General features: G+C 38.8%; 1 protein-coding gene across 1 annotated transcript in view; it reads right to left on the bottom strand.

The window, feature by feature from the left end:
* The window catches only part of Cftr (CF transmembrane conductance regulator), a 147,119-nt gene extending 134,437 nt beyond the window's left edge, over positions 1-12,682 (bottom strand). The window contains 1 exon segment of the mRNA XM_028871755.2: positions 12,466-12,682. Within this exon segment, the coding sequence (XP_028727588.1) occupies positions 12,466-12,518 (53 nt within the window). The 5' untranslated portion in view covers positions 12,519-12,682.
* Positions 12,683-19,698: the final 7,016 nt, after the last annotated feature.

Below are 19,698 nucleotides of genomic sequence, written 5' to 3' on the forward strand. Positions count from 1 at the left end.
TATACAAACGGCCTAATCCTGTCTTTATCAATCCTGTGTCCCCAAACACAGTAAACTGTATGCCACAAGGGGAAACATCTTATAGAGCTATGTTTAAACTGCTGCATTTCCTGAACTGAGCACTGGACGTGGCACATGCCTCTCAGCCAATTTTTTAAATTGTTGAATTAATGTTAACATATTATATTATACTTTGCTAATTTATTTTGCTCATAAGGACAATATGGTGTATAATTTATCTTCCTATCTCCATTGTCCTGTTCACTACATCAAACAAATTAAAAACTTGGTGAATTGATCTGTTAATAATTAATTCCACAAACGTAGTATTTTGTAGCATCCTGAGGACAAAGATTGCAAGCAGGTGTTACTTGCACATTTCTCCTGGTCAAGGCATTGGAAGAAAAAAACACTCAAAACATTCAAGTCTATAGGAATGTTATGCAAACATGAGGCATTTGTATTTGTTCAGAGATAATTCTTTAATAGCAAGTCTTTTTTTAATCACTTAATGGCCCACAATATTAAACTTTCCACCAAGATGATTTAATTCTGTTTAATAAAACTTTATGAAACGTTTTTCATTATCAAAACTTTCTTCCTAATATTTGGTCTTCATTAAATTTTTAGTACAAATGTACTAAAACTTCATAAACGACTCGCCTTGATAGTTCCCGTATCCTGCCTTATAGATGTCCTCTGCCCTGTCTCCATATTGTTTATGGATATATGTGTTTCCTTTCAAATATCTGCATCGTAACCTCTGAGCCTCAAAACCTTTGGAGGAAAGACATTTAGCAAGCGCTAGCCAACATGATGGCTTCTCTTACAAAGGAATGGATTTTGGACGCTGGTCTGAGACATAGGGAGAAATCTGCAAAGAAGGCTGAGATCAGGGTGATGCCTCTACAAATGTTAAAATGCTAAAGACAGACACCAGCATGCTGACAAAGCTAGGGGGGAGCAGGGAACAGACTCTCCCTCAGTCCTCCAAGGAAACTGAGTTAGCTAACACTTTGATCTCAGACTTCCAGCTTTCGGAATTATAGCAATAATCTTTAGTTATTAATAATCCATTCGATTTATAGGACTTTGTGATGGCAGCCTCTGCAAACACACATGCTCCAAGCAGAAAGGAAATCCAATGTTATTTCAGCTTATTTCATAAGCTTAAAAATTTAAATGTGGGTTGGAAGAATAGCTCAGTAGCTCAGAGCTTAGTTTAGCATGCTGCATGTAGTCCTGAGTTCAGTCCCAGCAACACACACACACACACACACACAATTGAGGATGAAAATCAATGGCAAACAAAGGGTATAGACCGGGCAAAGGCATTTGTGGACGTGGAATCATAATTCAGTGAAGTATTGCATCTCCTTTATAGGAGAGGAGTGTTAAATGTAGGAAGGAAAGAGCTACTTTCTTACACACTGGACAGAAACTGAAAAGTGTTAGTGCAACAACACTGCTGTAGCTAGTAAGAATGTTATCATTTATTTACTAAAGGCCCATTCTATATCTTGCATAATATCTTATCACTTAATACGCAGAAAGTCTTCACTGGAGTGAAGGCTATGACAATTGATAAGGTGAAGGGAGGTTAGATGACATTAAACCAGAGCATTTAGGTCAGATTGGCCTCCCTAATGTAAACAGACTTCCCCTAATCTATTGAAGACAAAAAGACCAGCCTTATCTGGGAGTGGTGGCACACGCCTTTAATTGCAACACTCAGGAGGCAGAAGCAGGAAGATCTCTGTGAGTTCAAGGACAGCCTGGACTACAGAGTGAAGTTCCAGGACAATCAGAGCTATTACACAGAGAAACCTTGCCTCAAAACAAAAAAAAGAAGGAGGAGGAGGAGGAGAAGGAGAAAGGAGGAAGGAGGAGAAAGGAGAAAGGAGAAAGGAGAAAGGAGAAAGGAGGAGAAGGAGAAGGAGGAGAAGGAGGAGAAGGAGAAGAAGGAGAAGGAGGAGAAGAAGGAGAAGGAGAAGAAGAAAGAGAAGAAGAAGAAGAAGAAGAAGAAGAAGAAGAAGAAGAAGAAGAAGAAGAAGAAGAAGAAGAAGAAGAAGAAGAAGAAGAAGAAGAGTCTCCACTCTGAAAACCAACCCTTCAGTTTGAACTTGCCACTTTTCTTAGTCATGGGAGCTAATTCTTTATAATTAATCCTATATATTAAATATATTTACTATTGGTTCTGATTCTCAGGAGAACTCTAATTTACAGAGTAAGCACCCAAAGAGCATTGGATATTATTATATTCTTGGGCCAGGTGGAAATGAAAATGCCTCGCTGTACCAATGAGAATAATTGAGTATCAAAAAGATTAAGTAAATTGCCTAAGATCACACTGTTAATAAGTCACAGAGTGAGAATTCCAGCTAAGGCTGATTCCAAAGTACATGTTTCTGCTACATATTGCTACCTAAGAACTGACAGAGAGGCTAGACATGAAGTAGACTGAGAGACTGTTCCTAAGAATACAGATAAGTGAAGAATGGGACTAAAAAATTACCAGGCACAATCAATACAAGAAAAATTAGGTGGCCACTCCACAGAGACCTCTCACCAAATTTTGATTTGAAATGTACCAAATTTTGATTTGAAATGTCAATCTTTTAAAGTGATTTCATTAATTTTTTTAAGTAGGAATAAAAAACTCACATATCCTCAAATGTGTTATATGCTAATATTAGTCACTTCAACAGGAAAACGTCACTGGACATCTCTTTCCACATACTGAAATTCTTGTTATCTCTGCATTGTATAAGTGAGCATGTCCGATAGCACAGGTGAGCCAGGCTCAGTTAACAGCCTCGCTTGTCTGCATCACACCTGCTGCCACAAGGTCTCATGGCAGTGGGACAGAGATTCCAAGGAAGTGATAAGTAACAAGCCACAGGTAGTATTATCATAGTTTTAAAACAAAGTGGCTTATGCACTTGAAGATGGCAACGATTAGAAGACTCACCATCATTCCAACACTTGCATTCTCGAAAAACAAACAAACAATAGTACATGACAAAGTTTTTAGAAATTATCACTTTTAGTACCATAATTAAAGTTCTAGCTTAAGCCACTTTCATACTCAAGAAAAAAATATTCTGAATCACTCTTGGCCTTTCGTATCTATGAATAGGTTTATAGTGAAACTCTGCCTTCAGAACACCTTCACTTCTGGGGCAAGTGTGTAATTTCAAGGTATGGCAGAGTGCTAACCTTGAGGGACTTATACTGCAATTACCTTGCCTGGTATGCCAGACAAGCATCCAAGTAAATATTACCTGTTTTTTTCAAAACTGGATCACAGAGTACTCTTTCTCAAGAAATACCAAGCAACTAATTAAAATTAAAAGTCAACCTTGTAAGGTGAAACTAATGCAAAAAAAAAAAAGTTTCTATGTTATAATTTATTCCTAGATCTGATGGCAAAGTTTGAAAAAAACCAATTATAAGAGGCACTTCAATTTCAGAAATAGAACATTGTACAAAATACAGAAAAATGGAATTAAGAAAATAGTGCTTAAAATATTAATAACTACTTTCACCTCTATTTGGGAGTTTATACCTTTGTATTTATGGAAAAGTGATTCTTTCATTGTCATATATACATGTGTTAAATAGGAATTTCTTGAGAGACTTAATTTGAAAACAATATTCACTGATAAATGTACCTTTAAAAAGAACTGTGGATATTATTGTATGAAGAAAATCCAACGTTTGTATATATAAAGTGACAAGTATCAAATTGAAGAAGTATTTATCAGTTGTCTCTACCCCTTTCTGCAACCTTAAGAAATATATAAGAAAGAAGACCAACAGAAACACAGGCAACATGAATGATGAGGAACTAGGTCTCGGTAGTAATGGTGGAATTGATAGCCAAGAATGCTATGGTGTGGTGAGAATAGCATGCTCAAATGACTGAACCTGAACACATGGCTTAGAAAGTAAAGTAGTGTTGGGATGTGAAAACTCAAACAAAGGCCTTGCAATCACATGTTTGTAATTGAGCTGTTACTATGTCAGTGTTAGGCTACTGCCATGTTTTTTTGGCCTACTGTTTCTTCTGTTTCTTCAACTAAACATTTAGAGTAAAATATAAGGACATCATTATTTTGAAATGTTCCATCCTGCCTCCTGGGGATGTTATAAAGACCTATATCAAGAAACGAGGTGAATAAGCGGTAGCTGGTGAGATGACTGGCTGCTCTTCTGGAGAACGTCATTTCAATCCCAGCATCCTCACAATGTCATGGCCATCTGTAACTCCAGTCCCATGTCTCACAGCTGTCTCTAACTCCAGTCCCAGATGATCCAACACCATCTTCTGGCTTCCACTGGTACAGTATGCACATGGTGCACAAACATACAATCTCCCATACACATAAAAATAATGATTATTTTGTTAAAGCAGCAGGCATGCTTCCTTGGCTTTTCTAAGAAGGTGCTAACTGATGCATTGTTTACTGTTATACATAATCAAGTGCATTAAAAAATCATATCAGAGACAAGAAAAAAATTAAAAATCTATAAATAAGCCAAATTGAATAATATGACTTATTGATTCCATTCCAGATGTATGATATATTAATTAAAATTATATGTCTGGATTTATAATAATCTAAGGATACATTCTGAATTCATAGTAGTTAGCTTGGTGATTGTTAAAGTGTAGCCTTCTAAAACCTTATGTGTCTTATATGTAGAATTAAGTAAAACTGGTCAAAAATTCATTGAGATTATGTATGTAATCTCTTGAGTGTATATAATAAGGACTGAGAGACAGGCAAAACTACAGAATTCAAGAACTACCCATGAGAACAATTCAATTTGTGGCAACTTGACCTATTTCTGTATCTCTGCTGTTAATTTACTGAAGAGTAGTTAATAAGGGTTTGTTAGACCAACAAAGACTTGTTGGGTTATCCAAGCCTGTGTTAAGATTGAACTGATCATTTTAGATGTTATTCAGCAAATGAATTGCCTGAGCATTTGTTAAAGTAGATCATAGAAGTTGTTCTTTCCCGTAAATTTGATTAACAGTATGTGTGGGATCTAGGAACCTTCATATTTAATACATTTTCCCATGTTATGTGTGTTGTATTCCACAGAGAAACTATATAGATATGTAGTATATATCAGATAGAGAAAAGCTATAGAAATGGCTGTTAGGTATGAAGCAGGATGTTCTAATTTAAGAGCAGAAAAATCAGCTCGAGTTTCCTCGTCCTGTTGCAAGCTGGGTTCCATGTCAGCACATGACTGACGCTAAGCAAGTCTCCATTGGATGTGGCATGCCTGACAATGTGTCACTTTCCTAACAAGTCCTAGGTCGACTGGCCTTGTGTCTGATGCCACTTTGCAGAACCAGTGGTGACAAAGGAGAATGAAACTGAGAGGGACTCTTTCTGACCCCTTTTGTGGCAGCAAAACATTTGGGTCTCCAAATTCCACACTTCAGGGCATTCATAGCCAGAGTCAAGGATTAAACACACTATATATTTCTAAACGAAATAACTTTATGTGAACAATGTGTGCGAAACTCACATTTCTTTAATTTTTCAAAACATGAAATAATTTTTGTTGTCAAAGAATTATATTGGTAGCTTTGGAATATTTTATTATATATCAAGTCCTTTACATAATCAATTAATGTTTTTGTGAATCAAAAATTAGTGTCTACTCTAATTGAACTAAGTAATATAATCATAAAATCTAAAAGTGAATGGGATGGCCTTTTTATTTCAAAGACAAAAAGGTTGCATGATTAAAAATATTAGGATGAAATCTAAACAGAATAAACAGAATCTCTACATAGGTTCTAAGACTGTTAACTACTAGACACCTAGCAAGTTTGAGGCTCAATAGTAATGCTAAACAAATATGCAAACATATGCTCGCATGAGTAAATAATTAATGAATAATTAAAAGCCACATTTGTATTTCAAGGTTATTATCCTCACCTTAAGGAACTCATCTTATAGAAATTATCTGGTTAATCAAATTTTATTGCAAAGATCCTTTTCTCTGCTTTGGGATTGCTGCCTCTGACCCTTAATTTCAACAATTCTATAAACACTTAATATAGTGAATAAAATTTTAGGTCTCATTGTAGTTATGTATTTGATGTACTGAATTAAATTATGGAAATAGCTAATGTCTTACTCTATTACTGACTCTGATCCATGATGGTTTTTTAATCTAATTAACCCGCAGGAAATTTGCTGGTTTTCTGCACTCTTTTTCACAGTGCAAATATACGTATACTTATGTGTGTATGTATGAGTGAGAGAGAGAGTGTGTGTGTGTGTGTGTGTGTGTGTGTGTGTGTGTGTGTGTGTGCTATGCTTTGATTTTTTTTATGTACAGAAAACAATGACTACTAGACATCAGATGAAATGGAGTAGCAAAGCAAATGTGAGTTTTTAGATGATAAATCTGCCTTTGAACTAAGTTATTTCTTTGTTAGTAAGTATTTTTTCAGGGTTGGGGATGCAGCTGAGTAGTAGAGCACATGGGTCGGGGGTTCAGTCCCCAGTACTGCCAAATAAAATATTAGTTCTGCCTAATTATTACTTATTGAAAAGAAAGTACTGATAAGTCAAAGAATGTATTCAAATGACTGTCTAATGCCACCTTGCCATTTGCTTTTTCATTTGATAGATATGCAGGACTTGACCAAGCTTCCATCCTCACACCAGGCAGGCTTCTTCTCCAGTTGAATCATTTCATTTCATAAGACCCATCACCCTCCATGCTATCCTCCCAGTCTACCAATCTACCTCTTTCTTCTTCTCTCTCTCACCTTCTACCTCCAGTTAAGAAACGTGTCTATTTTACTTCCTGAACATCTTTCAAACCCATGCCTTTTTCTATTCCTTCTGCCACTCTTTTAAAAGTCATCATTTCTTTTACAAAACTGCAATAAGCTTGACACGGTCACATCCCTACCTGCATAAATCCTGTCCCTTCTTGCTGGCAGTATGATAAAGCACTAAGGACTTTACCAAGTCCCTGGTGATCTAGCCCCTTGATAGTTTCCAAACCTACCTCCTACATCTCTTTCACATGTTTTCAGGACAAACTCAAGACCTTCTCTGAAGCCCTGAAGGTCTCTTGCTTGGTCTTTCCATCATTCCTAACTACAGTCTGTTCTGTGTTTCATCTTTCTCTGAACTCATTCCCATTTTCTTTGTCTAGATAATACTTGCAGAATGACTTCCTCTGGGTGTGACTACAAGAATACATCTCCAGCAAACTAACCTGGCCAAGCATGAGTCTGGCTTAGGGGGTCTCTGCTGAAGGCTTCTACAAGCCCTTAAGATGTTCAGTGTTAAGATATTTATTTGTTCATAAGGCAACACCCTACCACCTTAATGCCTAGCACAGAATACAGCAGTGCTGAATAAATGAATTAAAGCATCCTTCAAAAATTGCTCTGAATCATGACCTACAAGGAAAGAAGAGATGTGGCTCTTTGCGGCAGATTATCTAACAATATCAAGAGAATGTCTTCCTGGCTGAGAATACTAACAATGCCAAAGACTGCAAAAATCTCCAAACCATCTCCTCACCCTAGATCAAAGAGTCATCAAATCATCTTCTAAAGGGTCAGCCATAAGCATCACAAGGACAATCCCAAGAAATACTTACTCTATTGAAAATGGGTCAACAGTTGTTTCCCTTGATCCATTTTATCAGAATGATTGTACCATGTCAGGAATGCTAAACATCATCAATATATAATATACATGGGTCTCTAGAGTTGACCACAATGTATACAATTTCAACAAGAGATAGTTATTAAAACCATGTGATCCAAGAGTCCTGAAATGGTCTGAATACTACAACACAAAAGTTACTTTACAATGTCAAATAGCCCTTAATGCCAACAGATAGCTATTAATAAGCTACACAGAAAATTTGACAAGCCTCAGCACATGGACACAGTTGTAAAACCCACATCTTTAAAACCTCTGAAGGAATGTAGGCCACCTATTAGAAAAACAAACTTTTACAGGATTCTTGCTAAAAGCCCAAATTCTCTGATAATCAAGTCTATGAAAAGGCCACTTTGTAATGCTGATTTGACTCAGAAAAACAAACAAAACAAAACAAAACAAAACAAAAACAACTTACATGCTGCATCCATTCCATTCTTAAGTGCTGAAGGGAAGCCACTAAAATAATGTTTCCCTCTGTGATAATGCTATTTATGAAATCACTCTGTCAGTGTCTCTAAACAGTTAAGACTTCTTTCATAATTTACCCCTCTTAAACTCACTGCTTTGCAGGGATTTGGCTCTGAGGAAACGCTCCACACAAGATGCATCAGGGAACAGAAGATCAAAATGGCCAAAACTGCTGCTGACTCACAGGTGTTTAAAGGTTTCAACAAATGATGTCTAACTGCATGCTAAATGGTTAACGCCCTTCCCTTATGGTTTACCAATCCTATACTTATCTATAGTGCTATCACACTGAAATGATAGGTTCTTGTGAAAGGACATTAGCGGTAATAATATACTTTATGGTAGTATTCATTCGTGGACCTCTTGAACAAGTTTCAACACTTATAAACTGAATATTATCACAGTAAGCCCAACTTCCATAAAGAAAACCAAAAGCCTTGATTTCCCCTGTGTATCAGCATTAAGTGTGCACTGAGGGGTATTTCATTGTTACATCAAACAACATGCTGATGAAGTTATTTTTAAAATAATAGCTTCCTCTGCTCTGGGTATCAAGGGATTGACTATTAAAAGTGTATTGTGTAGTATGCACTGTAAAACCATGGAAGAAATTTTAATAATTGTGACATCAACTAAAATAAATTTAATAAATTTATCAAGATGTTTATTATAATACATACTATAAATGACAATTTTCATCACCTCATGTATAGGAGGTGCTCTTAGATATGTGCATTAAGTCAAGCAAAACTGACATGAAACTAACATATATCCCAAGTTGAAAACTCCAGTTGTGTAATATCAAAACATGGTCAGCAAAGGAAGAAGAAACATAAGAGAGTCCCGAGGGGCTGGTACAGAGCCAGCATTTGTACAATGTCCAAATAGACGGTCCCCATTCTAGATGTGGCTTCATCTAACTCCTAATGGAGAAAAACCCAAACGATAGCATGGAAACCTAGAGGGATAGCCACTGGATGGCCTCTATCAACTAACTAAAGAACACGTGGAATTCAGCTCTCCCAGGTTTTCTAAATACCATGACTAAACCATCAGTACATCAAAACTGGCCTTTGGATTTGCATAGCCTAAGTCTTGCCCAACAGACAAACAAAAGTGTTCATGGATCAGAAACAGAATGGATCTATTGCTACCCAATTTTCTGTAAGTATTCATAGCTCAGTCAGTGAAGTGCTTCACAAGCATGAAGACCCGAGTTCAATCCCAAGCACCCAAGTAAAAAGGTGGGCAAGGTGGCACAGGCTTATAATCCCAGTGCTGGGAAGGCAGAGGTGGGAGGACCCTCGGGCTCCCTGGCAAGCATGTCTAACATAATTGGTGAAATTCAGGTCAATGAGAGACCTGTCTCAGAGGAGATTATGGGCTTTCTGAGGATGACACCTTATATTGCCCTCTGGCCTACACACACAAACACATATACTCATCATATACATGCACATACACACTAACAGGTACACATCAGGCATGATCTTTTTATTACAGTTATATGAAAATGTAAACTTCAAAAATTTCTCCAAATCAAAGTTTTTTATAAATTAATCCCATTAATATATGCATCATAAATTCTATGCAAATATATCACCACTTGTTTAAAAAAAATTTATTCCATAAATGCTATCATAATATCTTCAAGTTAATGTATGTGTTTTCCAAGAAGGTCACAAAATACTCGAAATTTTCATGGTTAAAATTGTCTTCTGTGAGCCGGGCGGTGGTGGCGCACACCTTTAGTCCCAGCACTCGGGAGGCAGAGCCAGGCAGATCTCTGTGAGTTCGAGGCCAGCCTGGTCTCCAAAGCGAGTTCCAGGAATGGCGCAAAACTGCACAGAGAAACCCTGTCTTGAAAAAAACCAAAAAAAAAAAAAAATTGTCTTCTGTTAGGAAAGTTCCAATGTCTTCCAAATTTTTACTTGCTGCAAACTCTTGCAAAAATAAAAAGTACTGCTGGGCGGTGGTGGCGCACATGTTTAATCCCAGCACTCAGGAGACAGAGGCAGGTGGATCTCTGTGAGTTCGAGGCCAGCCTGAGCTACAGAGTTCCAGGAAAGGCTCCAAAGCTACAGAGAAACCTTGTCTTGAAAAACCAAAAACCAAAAAAAAAAAAAAAAGTATGTATATTTTTATTAAACTTCTTTTGGTTTTACAGTGACATAACCGAGATAATTAAAATGGTACTTAACATGATTCATAACCCAGACCATAATAGTGGATAGAGGTAATTCAGCTTTTTTTTAGTCTTTTATGACCCTAAAACTGATGGGACAGTACTCAGAAAGTCAAACTCCAAGACATTTAAGGAGATCTGAGCATATGGCTTTCCCCTAAATATCTAGTAAATCCATATTAGATGAGATCATCCCCTACATTAACTACTCAAACATATGATGCACATACACATCACATATACAGGTTGATAGTCACAAAATTATACCCAACAGAAGTAAACTCATTGTCTTACACAAAGGAGGAGCATGGTACTGTAAAGAACACAGAAAATAATCATAGCAGCTAGCATTTCCTCAGTAAGCCCAGGCCATATTTCTCAACAGATTAACCCACTATGTTATATGCATATTGACAGCCTTCAAGTTTTCAAAGTCAAGTCACACAGAACACAGAGATGTGAAGGGACCTGCCGCCTAAGCAAGCCTAAGTCTGGGCAAAAGGAACCCAGAGCCCACTGTTCTTGACACTAGGCGGCACTGTCTAGTCCAGTGGACAAAAGGTTCTGCCTTTGAAAGTACAGTCCAGAAGGAAGTTTCTAATCACTGACTGGTACATTAGCTGAATGTCAGTTCCTATAAATAGTAGGAACTTAACTCTTAAAAATACACCTATTCTTAAAACAACTGGTTATGAAATCGTTTGGAGAACAGAAATAAGTATGCTCTTAACAAATTTCACAGCCATTATAATATTTTTCCATTCCAAATCAACATTTGTAAAGCACACTAAACTAAATTAGGTGGGTTATAAAATGGGGAGATTTTTGAAACACTGATAAATGAACAGTCTAAGTTTCTTCCTTACTACTAAGTGGGAAAAGTACACAAGAGACATTCATTCTCCTGAAGACTTGACTTTTCAGACACATTGACATTTAGGTTCCTCAAAAAAACGCTCTCATAAAAGTGTACAACTTATGACAATTAACACTATGATGCTGTGAGTAGTAGGCAAGTAGATCAAGGCACTGTGAATACAAAAGGTAGTTCCAAAGACCTTCTCTCCCATCCACCGGGAGGGGCTCTCCCACAGGGCCTCTTGTACTCAGCCCTGAGCTCTAACCTGCAGCAAAGGGAAGAACATCAGGAAGACTGAAAGCTGAGCCTTGCCTCCTACCCACACCACGGGGCACATTTAGAACGTATGTGACACTTGTAATACTTTCGTTTGCTGATTCAGTGAGGAGCTGTGAGTCAAGTGAGGTCCCCTGAGAGAGCTGTCCTTTTCATTCATTCACACTAGGGAACAGGGTAGACGAAGCACCGCAAGCACGTCAAACGCAAAGTGCCTAATTATTCTTGCTGAGGTCTTCCAACTTCGACTCTAATTTTAAAACCCCACTAGACTGAGGTTTTTGGCTCATACCGTGCAATGTCGGATAAGAGAACAATGTCCTGAGTGTCAATGGATATCATTTCAGTAGCTAGAATCCCAGCTTCATATCCCCATGGTAACTGCTTTTTTAAATGCATTGCTTTTAGTATTTCTGCTTCTTAAAGATAAATATTTTAACTGACTTGTTCACATTCTTAAAAAGAATAATGTAACTGTGGTGAGCATGCTAGACTTGCTCAATATTACAACAGCAAAAAGTACAATATACTTCCTCGACTTTAGTAATTCAGTCAACAAATGTTTTCTGAGCACCTACTACATACATGCATGACACCTGCAGACAAGCTTCCTGGGGAGAAAACAATGAACCAATCTTAAGAATTTTTTATTAAGCAAATTTATTATTTACAACTTTTTCAGGAAAAAAAGCCTCAAGAAATCTATTGCTCTGCAATATATTTAGGTGTTTCAAGTCTGATTCTCAGCTGCAAGTAGATTTTGTTTTGTCTAATCAGCTTCATTTTATTCTACAAAACACACATTTTCTTTAAAACAATGAATGACAGCACACCTTTAAAAACAAAACGAAAACAACAAAAATCTCTTCCTGTTTTCCCAAAGCCTGCCCATATTCATTCCTTTCTCTGGCATGGGCACACCTGCAAAGATCCGCTGGACACCCTCTCACCTGAAAAAGAGTTTGGAGATAAAGCTGGCTTTCTCCAAAGGCGACTTCTGCATGATGTCCCCGTGGTGCACTGAGGTCTGTGTCCCGACAAGTAAAGGCTGCACTCGACCTCTGTATATCCAGGACACAATCGATCTTTTTGGCTCTTCCCTTTTTCTCGGACCTGCGGTGATGTCATTTGCTTCCAATTCCCCCCAACCAACTGGGTCCCACACACCTCCCCTTCCCTCTGCCTGCTTCGCCCGCCTCCACAGCCCAGGTTAAAAGCCAGCGCCGGCTAGCCCAGCCCCACAGTCGCTGCTCTCCACGCCCCGCGCCCGCCCCGTGCGCTCCTTCCTCCTGCGCGCCTTGCGCATGCCGCCCGCGCCTCCTTTTCCCGGCTCTCACTCCCGGCGCCATCCAGCGCCCCCCGCGCCCCTACCTTCAGGCTGCAGCAGCTGTGGCACCTCAGACATCAGGCCCAAGAAACCGCCGGCCAATCTGTGGGACTTGCAAGTCTTCACAGGTGGGACCAAGGACCACCCACGGACCCTCTTGGCTTCCTCGAGCCTTTCTTCTCCGGCTCTTCCTTCTCTTCCTCCCTCTTCTTCTTTTCCTCCTTCAACTCTTTCTTTTTCTCCCTCTCCTCTGCCTTTTCTTTCTCCTCCTTCTCTCTCTCCTCCTTCTCTACTTTCTCCTCCTTCATTGTTTTCTCCCTCTCTTTCTCTTCGTTCTTGTCCGCCTTCAATTCTTTCTCTTCCTCGGTCTCTTTCTCCTCCTCCATCTCCTTCTCTTCCCTCTCCTCCTCTGCCCTCGTCTCTTTCTCCGTCTTCATCTCTTCCTCCTTCTTCATCTCCTTCTTCATCTATTTCTACTCCTTCCTCTCTTTCTCCCTTTTCTTCTCTTTCTCCCTTTCCTTCTCTTTCTCCCTCTTCTCTTCCCTCTCCTCCTCTGCCTTCATCTCTTTCTCTCCTTCCTCCTGTCTCCTTAGCTTCTGGCTGAGTTACAGTTAACTTTTCAAGATCCATTTTGAACAAAGATGAAAATGTGGCTCCCCTGTATCAAAGCACAGACTCAGAAAGCTGTAAAGTTCCACAGTAGTCTGAGGCATCCACCTCAGCAAGGCCTTCAAGAGCTGGACAGGACGAAGCTCTGTTGACTGAAGGCTCCGGGGTAGCCGTAGCGGCACAGACTCCTATGAGGTACATGTGCGTCATACACATATGTCACAATCCCCTGGGGTGTCATAGTTACTGCAAAAGCCCTACCAAGGAAAGGGGAGCTACTGCTTTCCCTATGAGGTACATGTGTGTCATACACCAAATCACAATGTCCTGACAGGCCATAATTACAGCCATAGTCCCTGAGGACAAGGGAGTTACTGCTGTCCCCACTTTCCACTCAGGATGTGTTTGTTCAGTGTATGCTGTGGTTTGTGTTTCAGAAGGCTTTTACGTGTGTGTGTGCTAAGAGTCACAAGTGGACTGTCTACTAAATGACCTTCCTTTAGATTTTCTGGTCTTGCTAAGCATAATATCTCGACTACGACACTGACAGAAACCCAGGGTCACTGAAGCAAAGGTATCCTGTTCACCAAGAGCTCACTGAGAGAAATGCCTGCCTGTGTCTTTAGCTCCCTGAGAGCTTTGAGAGTTTTCCAGGCTATGTGCCTTCCTTCCAAGCTTTTGGTGTGAGAATTTTGTGTCCAACAGAAAAACCTGCTGGGTTTTAAAAGACCAACCCTTAAATTACTGAACCCTGTTATGCCAAAACAAGTAAAATAGAATTTGAATTATATTTTTCCTTTTATTGAAAATAGAATTTTCTTTTTAGTCAAGCAGTGATGGAACAGATCTCTGAGTTCGAGGCCAGCCTGGTCTACAAAGCAAGCTCCAGGAAGCCAGGACTACACAGAGAAATCCTGTCTCAACAAACCAAAAAGAAAATAGATTTTTTTTTACCCTCAGAAAATATATCCTGATTCCTGTTTTTTCTCCCTCTGCTCCCCCCAGTTCCTCCCCACGCCCCCTTCTATCTGGAACCACTCCCTTTCTGTCTCTCTTTAGAAAACAGGCTACTAAGGAATAATAATGTAATATAATATAATAAAGCAAAAACTAACACATCGGAATTGGACAAAATGACCAGAAAACAGCCTAAGAGAAGGAAGGCACAGGAAAGAATATTAACTTTTCATCGTCCTTTCAAGAGGAAGCACTAATCTCAAAGCTATAATATACACTGGGAGGAGCCGGTACAGACCAGGCAAGCCCTGTGCCTACTGCCTCAGTCTCTGTGAGTTCACGTGAGCTTTGCTCATGATGATTTAGAGGCCTTGTTTTCATGGTGTTCTCCATCCCCTCTGGCTCTGACACTCTTCATGCCTTCTCTTCTAAATGGTTCTCCGAGCCCTGAGGAGAGGGATTTGATGGAGATATACCATTTAGGGCTGAGTGTTCCAAGGTTAGAGTTTGATATTTAAAAAGAATCAAAAATTAAAATGTTCTGGCCTGATTCTTGCCTCACCATCTAAACACAGGGGTGTTTACTTGTGGATTATCTGATTTTTGACTTGGGGACATCCAACTAACAACACAAATAAAATATGTATTTCATAATACTGCTGAGACAAGAAAATACATTTAAATTAATGAATCATGACCAAGAGGCTTTACAGCTCTACTTCCCGTATCTACATTACCCTTTTTCCTTATCTTAAAACAATTGTAAAGACATTTAATTTTTAGTGTCCTAAATTTGATTTAAAAAAGAATAGCAAAAATGATAAAGTTCTTACAGACAGTAGGGAAGCTTCAGTGTTTTCTAGCTCAGTGTTCTGAAGTACTGTACTTGTGTTTTTCTCTCTCCGTTACGACAGACAACACTGAAACTCAGTACTCACATTGACTTTGCCCAGCTATGCTCCTGAACTCGTCCTGTCCTATCCCCACCCTCCTCTGTTGTGTCTACGTACTAGTTTGACCCATCACACGTGATGCACAGTTTCTGAAATTAATCTCTTATCAGTTCCTCTTTGTTCTCACCACCATGTGACTCTAAGATGAAGACGTAAGTTCATCACTTTCAATCAAAGCTGACCAAGCTCTAAAACTTCAGATCCCAAGCTGCTTCCTCCTGAAAGGACAATGAAAAGTTAATTAGTTCTGGCATTTCCCAGGGATCATTCATTCAACAGCCATGTGAGTATATGTCAGCATGCCTATTATGCCATTTCCAGTTGATGAAGCATCCAAGTGAGTAAGTGTCTGTATTAGTGGACTCAAAGTTAGCTGTGATCCCAAGCATTCAGTCCCATCAGTGTGCAGCATTACTTCTACTCAAATCTCCCATCATGTATTCACATTCTGTCACCACAGCTTGCTTTCTCCCCAGATTAGTTTCATGGAGTTAAAACTTCTACACCTGCTCAACAATAAGACGGGAAAGCAGAAACCTACAGACCAAGAAGCCACTAGAGTTATACATCTTTGATAAATGTTATGTAAACATTATAATCCATTCTAAGTGTATACACATGAGCACAGGAACACCCTGGATTTTTATAATAAAACATCACATCCCAAACTTGTTTGGGGAGAAGATTTCAACAAAGTAGATATGTCCAAGTGAAGTAATTGAGATATGATATACAGAATTTGTATCTATTTGTACCTGATACAAGTGTGAAAATACATTAGAAAAATGTTCAGATGTAAATAAGGTTGTGAATGAGAATCTCAAGGGAAATCAATATATCAGGATGAACAGAAGAGGTGATAGTAAGCTATAGTGACTTTTCTCTTCAAGATAATCAAATACCAGCTCATATCATCCTATAACATTATTACAATAGGTTACATTCATTAGACATTTACTATATATCCTGAATACAATTACAAACATACAGTGATTCACCTCATTTAATCCTTAGGACACATTCATGAACAGGTAACTAATATCATGTGCTGCAGAGGAAGAACCTGAGGAACAAATATTTATTAATTTCCAAATTAAGTTTCCTGGCTAATAATAACAGAGGTGGCTAGGGGTGCAACTCAGTGGCAGAGCATTATTTAGCATATACCACATCCTAGGTTCTAGTCACAGAGTGATCAGTCAGTAATAATAAAAGGGGAAAATGGCATTTGAAGCTAAGCAGTCTTTTCTGAGCCCTGGGACTCAGTGGTGGACTCAGACACAGTGGTCTGCAGGATTGACTGACATTTTGGCAAGAGCTGATCTTCAGTACAGATGAGTAACAGGCACTCTTGTGTCATACTTCTAAAGGTATACTAAGAAGAGAGGACTGCCAGAGGAAGAGAGAAAGGAAGAGTAGGAAAGTGGATGAAAAGAAAGGAGAAAAGGAATCCATATCTATTTGGCACCTACTGTATGCTCACCAGTGTGCCAGGCGCTTTCCACAAATGACCTTAGCAATATAAGCTTCCTGTCATATGCTTGTCCACCAGCTAGAGCATGGCTGAAGTTCTCCCCATTAGAGATCCTAAGAGTGCACTCATACTACACCTCACTTTGATCCATCATGTTCAACATAATTTGAGTGTATCCAAATCTTTCTTGAGGGAGTTCTGTCCTAAGTGGGTAACAATTGTGGATCCACTGAAATCTAGAGAAGTAGAAGGATGAGAATGTCCTTCCAGAGCAAGACAAGCTCCCAAAATAAAGGCAGACCTCACCAGCTTCATATGTACAGTATGGCTGTGCTTAAAAACTTATCAAAGGCAGAAGGCAGGGGCAATCACAGCTCCTCCACAGCTTGTCACAAGGATCATTCATGACACAAATACATATCACAGGCTTACAACGCTGTTTAAGGCTGGAAGGAGAGACCCTGGTACACAGCCCAGTTGGCCATCTTTTACATTTGGTCCAACAATCTGTTTACACACACACACACACACACACACACACACACACACACACACACACACACTTGATATACACATAGAATTCTGCTTCCACGTACCCTGCTTCATTTTAACTCATTCCTTATGAGTAATGCAGCAAGGACAACCAAGCAATCATTCTCTCTCATAGTTCCTGACTTAATAGATGAGATGACATCCTAAAAGGGTCTGAAGATACTCAAGCAGGAATAGCTGCTGTTAAGCTTTTGGGGAAAAGGAGCCTGATAGTATGGTTGATACACAGAGTGGGATAGTATCTGCAACAAACTCAGAATTTACTCACAGTTATCAATTTTTCTCTGGAAATTGTACCAGAGTGTATAAAAGTCACTTGAGCTTTAAGGAAACAAAAGCTAAGTTCTCAAACCTGGTACCACCAATTACTTAACTGTGTGACTTTAAATAAGTTTACCCTTAAGAAAAGTTTCTTTCCTAAAAATGATTAATCACTCTCCCAAACTAGATATTTATTTGGGGGGTTAGGAGAGAAATGTCTCTAGCTCTGTGCCATTACACACATGGTTGAGTTATGCTTTGAAGTGGATGTTTAGTAGCATCTCTATCCTCTACTCAAAAGTGTTACTAAAACCAGTTCACAGTCCCCAAGTAGTAACAAACATCATCTCAAAAGACTACCAGATATCTGGGGGAAAGGGCTGAAAATTGGCCCTTAGTTGAGAACTACAGGATGAAATACATTAAATATGATGTACAGACATAAAGGACGTAGAATTTTATAAGCATTCAAGAAGTGTTTGAAATTACCTTTATGTATAGTAGTTAGGCATCAGAAACTCAGGTTAACTTGCAAAATGAACTACTACAGAAAGCTGAGCCTATCAGAGGTCTCAGGACTTTGGTTCCCACTCCTTTTGATGTTATTTGGCTGGATAAAACTGGCAGCAAAGTGAGTAGATCAAATACTCTTACAAGGGTAAGATAATTTTGATTTATATGCAAAGCTGCATTTTATAGACACACTTTTGACCTCTTCACGCTGAAGACTTTTTCTAGTTCTGCTTCCTGGTTCCTCTGATTTTCAGCTCAACAGTGGGATATTTGTTAACAACTGAGACCAGATGGAATTTGGTACCCTGGCACGTCTTCGGAATTTTAAAGGTAGTTCCTTATACAGAAAGTCTAAAAGATCCTACAGCTATGTAGAACAGGAACATCATTAATGCTACTAATGAGCTGGACCAATTACAAACAATATTCAGAACACTCCTGCTCAGTGATTAGGCCCCTCTTTGCCTAATATTATGTCACCAAGATAGAAACTAATAAATGTTCTGGGATTTCGTAAAGTTGTGGTCCTGAAATGTTCTCTTCTTTATATTCATTCTCCTCTTATTTTCCCCTGAAGCTTTCACACAAACAAGAGAATTCTTAACAGCAAGTTAAATTGTATTGGTGACCTCATGCTGGAAGCCAGATGTTACCTACACAACTGAAAAAATAGTTTGATAAGTTTGAAATCCAAAGGGGAAAATGATGAGACTTTTCCCATAAGGTCTAGGGCACCTATACGTTTTATTTAACTAGTCAGTGAAGCACAGTAAAAACAACAGTGGATAACTGACTTATTTCTAACTTCCCCTCTAAGTGGATGATTTACAATCAAGCAGGTAACATAGTAAATTAGAAATGTAGATTATGAACATAGATTGATGGAAATATTTATTGCACATGGGTACTGATCATAATTCTTAAAGTCTTGGTTTATCAAAGTTCAGTACAATATATGATCCTCTGTCTAACATCTAGAAGATAATACATGTTTAACTGGAAAGAACCCCCCCAACTCATTTATGGAAGAGCTGTACTCAGAGATTTACAGAGTTACCTGTTACACTGTCATCATGTTCAACAATTTCAACTCAATTTATTAAAATTCACTTTATGTTCATTTTGTACTAATTTTTATTTAAAGGGGGTATGAAGGACAGAAAGTAAAGACAGTTACCCATTAAATAATTTTTGGCCTAGAAGGCTAAAATTGAAAATTCACAGGTTTAAAGTTCTCTTTCATGGTTTAGTCATACTCATAGACAGTCTAAAAGACCTTGTTGTTTCAGGGCTTTCTGATGGCTATTTACTGATCTTCATGTTCACTGTGATTGGTGCAGCTATGGTGATTAATCCAAATGGTCAAAAGGACAAGCCACTCCTGCTCAGTGATTAGCCCTCTTTGCATTGTGGGAGCTAACAGCAACTGGGATTGCTCTTTTGCTTGTACAGCTATCAAGCAGCAACCCTGACAAAGGATGGCAGGGATTTAAGGTTCTCTTTTATATGCACAAAACTTGTATATAAAGGCATATGG

The sequence above is a fragment of the Peromyscus leucopus genome, chromosome 3, assembly GCF_004664715.2.
Source record: "Peromyscus leucopus breed LL Stock chromosome 3, UCI_PerLeu_2.1, whole genome shotgun sequence".
Lineage (NCBI taxonomy): Eukaryota > Metazoa > Chordata > Mammalia > Rodentia > Cricetidae > Peromyscus > Peromyscus leucopus.